The sequence below is a fragment of the Egretta garzetta genome, unplaced genomic scaffold (genome assembly GCF_000687185.1).
Source record: "Egretta garzetta isolate BGI_Z169 unplaced genomic scaffold, ASM68718v1 scaffold384, whole genome shotgun sequence".
Lineage (NCBI taxonomy): Eukaryota > Metazoa > Chordata > Aves > Pelecaniformes > Ardeidae > Egretta > Egretta garzetta.
The window spans coordinates 654,081-659,717 of record NW_009259496.1 but is presented as its reverse complement, the minus strand read 5'-3'; the positions used below and the strand labels follow the sequence as shown (position 1 = coordinate 659,717).

The 5,637-nt window shown below is 56.2% G+C and overlaps 1 protein-coding gene across 1 annotated transcript in view; it reads left to right on the top strand.

Annotated features, from left to right (window-relative positions):
- Positions 1 to 2,243: 2,243 nt before the first annotated feature.
- ST8SIA3 (ST8 alpha-N-acetyl-neuraminide alpha-2,8-sialyltransferase 3) overlaps positions 2,244 to 5,637 on the top strand; it is a 14,172-nt gene continuing 10,778 nt past the window's right edge. Inside the window, exons 1-2 of the mRNA XM_009637411.2 lie at positions 2,244 to 2,348; positions 2,758 to 2,834. Coding sequence (XP_009635706.1) covers positions 2,244 to 2,348; positions 2,758 to 2,834 — 182 coding nt within the window. The remainder of the gene's footprint in view (positions 2,349 to 2,757; positions 2,835 to 5,637) is intronic.

Here is a 5,637-nt window from a genome sequence, read left to right as displayed (position 1 = left end):
CCCATCGCATTGCGGACATGAGGGCCCACGTGCCAAAGCCAGCACCGGGCATTGCCGGGGGGCCAACGGCAGCCGAGGCAGTGCCAGCCTCAGCTCCAAAGTTCTCCCAAGCGTGAGCCCTGCCGTGACTCACCAACGCCAAAACCCGAAGCGCCTACTTTATTTCACCTTTGCACTTAGCTGTGCTATAAAACCACCATAAATAATTGGTTAGAAGTTGTGGATAATAAACAGGTAATGTTTTAGTTGTGGGGACACATCTCTATCGGGTTGAAGTTTGGCCTGTTACTCACGAATGTAAACAAGAAGGTGGGGAACAATCACAGCAGCCGCCCAGGAGCCAGCAGAAATGCCCGTGGCCTCATCAAAGACCGGCGCGGCGCCTTGGGTGCTGCCAAGTTCAAAATCCCCTCGCCCTCCACCGCCCCAAGGGCCCCGGCGCGTTCGCTGTGTGGGGCACCACGGCTGCCTCAAAGAGGTAAGAGGAGGACTTGGCAGAGGAAATCTCCAAGGCAAATTGCGCTTTCTTGGGAGCAGTTTCATAATCACGCTGTTTTGTTATCCTGAAAAATTGCCGACATACGACTGTATCACATAGGTCCTTCCCATGCAGCCTCTGCCGGGCCCAGACAACCTTGTGCCTGGCACTGCACTGGGGACAAAGACTGATGACCGTGAAGGAGCAGCCCAAAGCAAGATGTCTTCTTCTGGTGTGCCAGCAAAACATAAATCTGGGCAACTCCAGGTTGGGGCCAGCTTCAGAAGCTGAGATCTACCCGAAAGGCAACGTGTTTTGCTCTAGGCAGTGGAGGAGCACAGAGTTTCATCAGATCAAGATGCTCAAGGGTCTCTATTCAGCCCCAAAACTTACCAGCAGTGAGATTTTCATAGAATCATAGAATCATAGAATCATTTTAACTCCATCTGAGGATTTTCTTGTTGGTTTTTCTACATCAGCATCTACATCTACATCCTCAGCCTTTTCTCTGCAAGCAGGAGGCAAATGGGAGCCGAGATTCCCATCTAACCACAGAAACCAAGATTTCAAATATCTGTGCACCGAACCCGTTCCCGCATGCCAGGTCTGGCCCCATTCATTTTTGGGGGAAGCCGGGTACGTTCCAGGACTCCCGGGCCATGACACCCCTCACCCGCCCCAGGCGCGGCTCTGCTCCCTTTGCCATGGCTATCCCTCCTTAATGCGTAATTTTTGCCTATTAACAATTAAAGAAGACGGTTCTCACCAGTTTCGCCATTAATGACCACGACACAGGCAATGAGCATTAATTGATTTTTCACCGCTATTTTTCCCTCCCACAGTTACGAGGCTGCCTTTGAGCGTAAAATACAGGAGCCAAGGTGCTAAAGACGTCTCACCGGTGGCGAAACAAGGGCCAGGCGCGCGGTTTGGCCCCGGGCAGGGACGCAGTTTGCTCCTATAGCTCCGGCACACACACAATGCGTGAAGCCCCATGAGGTCCCACGGGAAAAAAAGGGCTGAGCAAGTGCCAGGCCCTGCGCCTCCCATGCTGCCCACGGGTCTACACGATGCCCGGGCGCCCCGACGCTCCTGGTCCTGCCTGGGGTCCAACCACGGCGATGCCCTCCTCCTGAAATCACCCGGCCACTCGCCACCGTTCCCCCACCCCGGGGGTGACGAACAACCCCAGCCACCAAGGCATTCCTCTGGTTCCCAAGTAATGTTTGGTGTTAGAAAGCAAGTGCTGAAGGAGCTTTTAAATCCAGTATCCAGCCCTTAAAGCATCACCAGGGACAAGCGGACCTTCTGTTTGCGTTCGTTTATAGCCTTCCCTAGAAATTGCCTATTGAATTACTATTTCTTGTGCCTGTTTAAATAAATAGGCGTATTTGTTATTGCTGGTGAAAGTTCCATGTTTGGCCTTTTTAAGCCATTTGATTAGGAAGTGGGGAGAATATTTTAGCAGCAAAGAAGGCCCTGACACTGAGCACTGGTTGGAATAATCCAATTTTCCCTGCGAAGCAGGGCAAGGGTCCTCCCAGGAGGTCAAAGCTCCCTTAGCACAATTAGAACTTTAATTAATGAAATTGGTTGGGCCCCCGCCAGCAGAGGCAGCGTGTTTGTCCCTGCCCGGCAGAGCTCTAGGAGGGGACATGGGCTCCCCGTGCGGCGGGGCGGTGGGCTCTCGGGGCCGGCACAGCCATGGGCAGGGCGGGCAGACCCCTAGCTTCCCCCCAGACACAGCCAGACCCCCCACCACACCATGGCGGGCATTTGCTCTGGAGATGCCATCTCTGGGGCTCTTCGCTTAACGTCAAGGGCAAGTTGGCCCTCTTGGGCGGCCTTGCGAGGGGCGGCACGGCTCTCGGTACGTCATGCTGTTCAGACATGCTCTCTGCAATTAATATTGCATAACGGCCTCCGGATTCCTAAATTATGTATTTCTCCTTCTCAGCATCATGTGTTTTTTACAGGGTTAATTATTTTCCATTGTTCTGCCTTTAGCAACAGTCATCTTAATTAAGAGGGCCAAGTCCCACTCTCATTTCTGCCTGGTGGATCCCAACGAAATCAATGGAGCCTCACGGTGTGAAGGGGGAGGAAGAGTGGCCATCTACGTACAAATCAAATGTTCCCTCTCCTGTTGATTAATGCCTAAAATTAATCCAAGGCATAATCTCCCACTTCTGACTAAATCTCACCGAGTAAATCACTGCAACCCCCCCCTCGGGGTGGCTTTTCCGTGTGCAGCTCAGCTCTTGCTCGTTCCCCTCCAGTCACCCTGGACCACCGAGGGGGGAACCCAACGGAACCGCGACGAAACCGGCAGCGGCCCCGCCATGGCACCGGGCAGGTGCCTCATCTCATGGCTTTGCCTCTGGGGATTAAAAATGATGGCAGAAATTGGCAGTGAGACGCCGAGGCCACGGTCACCTCTTCTGCCCCCTTCCTTTTTCCCTCCTTCTCCCTCCCGAGCTGCGGGTGCCCCCCCGGGCTCAGCACGAGGGGTAACCCCCCAGCCTCTCCTTCCCCAGCCCTGCTGCCCGCCGCCTCCTGACAGCCCGGCGCTGCTGGCAGCAAAAGGGCTTATCTGGAGCGATTCCTCCCTTGCTTGCATTTCCTGACAGCCCCCTATTAAAGCAGACCCAGGCATCCATGCCGGGGAGGCTCCAATAAGTGGATCCGCATGCAATATTCATGGATCACTTCAGAATAGTTACAGATCCATCACGCTTGGCAGCAGGACGGCGCGCGCTCCTAATGCGGGGCTTAAGCACCTTTTTGAACCGGAGCCCTGAGGATGACCGCACAGCTCGGGCGGCCGGGCGGGCAGCGATGCCGGCGGTGGCCGGGTGGTGCCTGGGGGACATGGGCAGCCCGGAGGCTCCTCTGACGGTGCCGACGGGGGCAGCGTCCCTTCTGAGAGGTTTCCTGCAAGAAAAGGCAAAGGGCTCTGGGAGGGGACGAGGCCCACCCTGCAGCCCCCCACCCGCCTCCATCGCAGCCTCCGGGGAAACCCCAGAAAGTCCCTCGGAGACCTGGGGCCGCGGGGCATCCCCAGCCCACCCCGTGAAGCCCAGCTGACGCGATCCAAGAAGCCCCCACAGTGCGTGGAAACCAGGGGAGCCTGACCAGAGCTTAATTCCCTCGCTCTGGGCAAGGTTTGTTTACCAGGGTCTGGTACGTCTGGCTGGCACCACACTGCAGCTCTAAAACTGATCTCATCCCCCAGGATTAATTTTTACACAATCATTCCAGAGTCTATCGTAATCACTCCATAAAAAAAATGAAGAGATTTGGGATTTTTTTCAATGCAGAGGATTAGGTCTAAATACAAGTAATCTGCAGGAAGCTCAGCTGTATGCACACCACTAATCGCTCCCTTACTCTTCCCAGCTTCAGCCCTTTCATTAGTATTTTCCATAGTGGAGCTGTTCGTCCTTGGTGAGGTCAGGCCGACGCAGGCAGGCAAACACGTCCCCGAGGGCCACGGCCGGCCCACGGGCGTTTGCCCCAGGAGGCAGAGGACAACATCCACAGCAGCAGCTTGGGCGAGTGGCAGCGCCGTGCTGTGCTGTGCATCGCCTCAGGGCCATGCATCGCTGTGGCACCATGCATCCCTGCAGAGCCATGCCGTGCTGTGGTGCTGTGCATCCCTGCAGAGCCACGCAGTGCTGTGGTGCTGTGCATCCCTGCAGAGCCATGCAGTGCTGTGGTGCTGTGCATCCCTGCAGAGCCATGCAGTGCTGTGGTGCTGTGCATCCCTGCAGAGCCGTGCAGTGCTGTGGTGCTGTGCATCCCTGCAGAGCCACGCAGTGCTGTGGTGCTGTGCATCCCTGCAGAGCCGTGCATCCCTGCAGAGCCGTGCAGTGCTGTGGTGCTGTGCATCCCTGCAGAGCCACGCAGTGCTGTGGTGCTGTGCATCCCTGCAGAGCCATGCAGTGCTGTGGTGCTGTGCATCGCCACAGGGCCGTGCATCGCTGTGGCACTGTGCAGTGCTGTGGTGCTGTGCATCGCTGTGGCACCCTGCCTCCCTGCAGTGTCATGCATCGCTGCGGCACCATACACCCCTGCAGTGCCGTTCATGGCTGCAGCAAGCAGTGGAGAGGGGCTGGGGGCTCAGCTGGGCTCGCTGCCTCTTGCTCCGCTCCAGAGAGGAGGCTCTGGCGTGGGACCGCTTGCGCTCTTCACTCTGGGATCTTTCTGGTTTGCCTTGGGAGGGAGGCGCAGTCATTAGCTCAGGAAACTTCTAATGCAGTGCCACAAACCAGCTGGTTTAAAACATCGTAAACTATTAAAAGAGATGACTCGCTCAAATCCTGAAGCCTTTCGTAAATTCCTGGGGGTCTAACTAGGCGAAGCTGGCGATTTCCCCAGGCCTAGGGCAGCCACCTCCGTGTTCCCCTGGGTCCCCAGGAGCCTCCTTGGGCCGTCGGTGCTGAGCCCTGTTGTACAGCTGGAGGTGGCGATGAGGCGATGGAGCCCACCACGCTGGTGCAAATGCCTGCCGCCTTTCCGTTCCCATCCCCTGCCTGCGGTCAGCTTCCCCCGCTGCAGGGCTGTTGCTTCTGCCCAACTCTCACCTGCCCGGCTTCCCCAGCCCCGCTTAACTAACCCTGGCCTTGCCTTTATAGCAGCAGTGATTAGAGGAGGTAGCTGCAGGCACACCACTCCCTCCTCGCTGGCACACCGGGATTATTCCTGGGTTTTGATGACATTTCCCGCTGGATCTTGGGGCTGAATTCCTGCACGTTCCTGGTGGGATGCGAGCAACGCATGGGCCAGCCCGTGCCTGGGGCGCGGGGGGGTGGGCAACAGGCCTCTGGGGCTGCCAGAAAAGCGAGGGCTCAAGGGCTGAAAGAAAATCCTGTACGTAGTGAAGTCAGAAGGAGACGCGTGCCCTTTATGTCCAGCAAGCATTTCTGCAAATATAATTAAAATAAATACATATCTGGGACTGATCTGACCGCAGGTATAGGGATGCAGTGCCAGATTTTTAAAGCAAAATAACTTAAGCACTTAGAAAAGGACTCGAGCAGACTTTAGGTACTTATGTTCAAAATAATTGTCCCAGGAAACCCAATTCAGCAGCCACCCGGGCTGAAAGCACTTAGGCACGCTCGGGCAGGCGTTCAACAAAGCATTTAGCTGCCCCG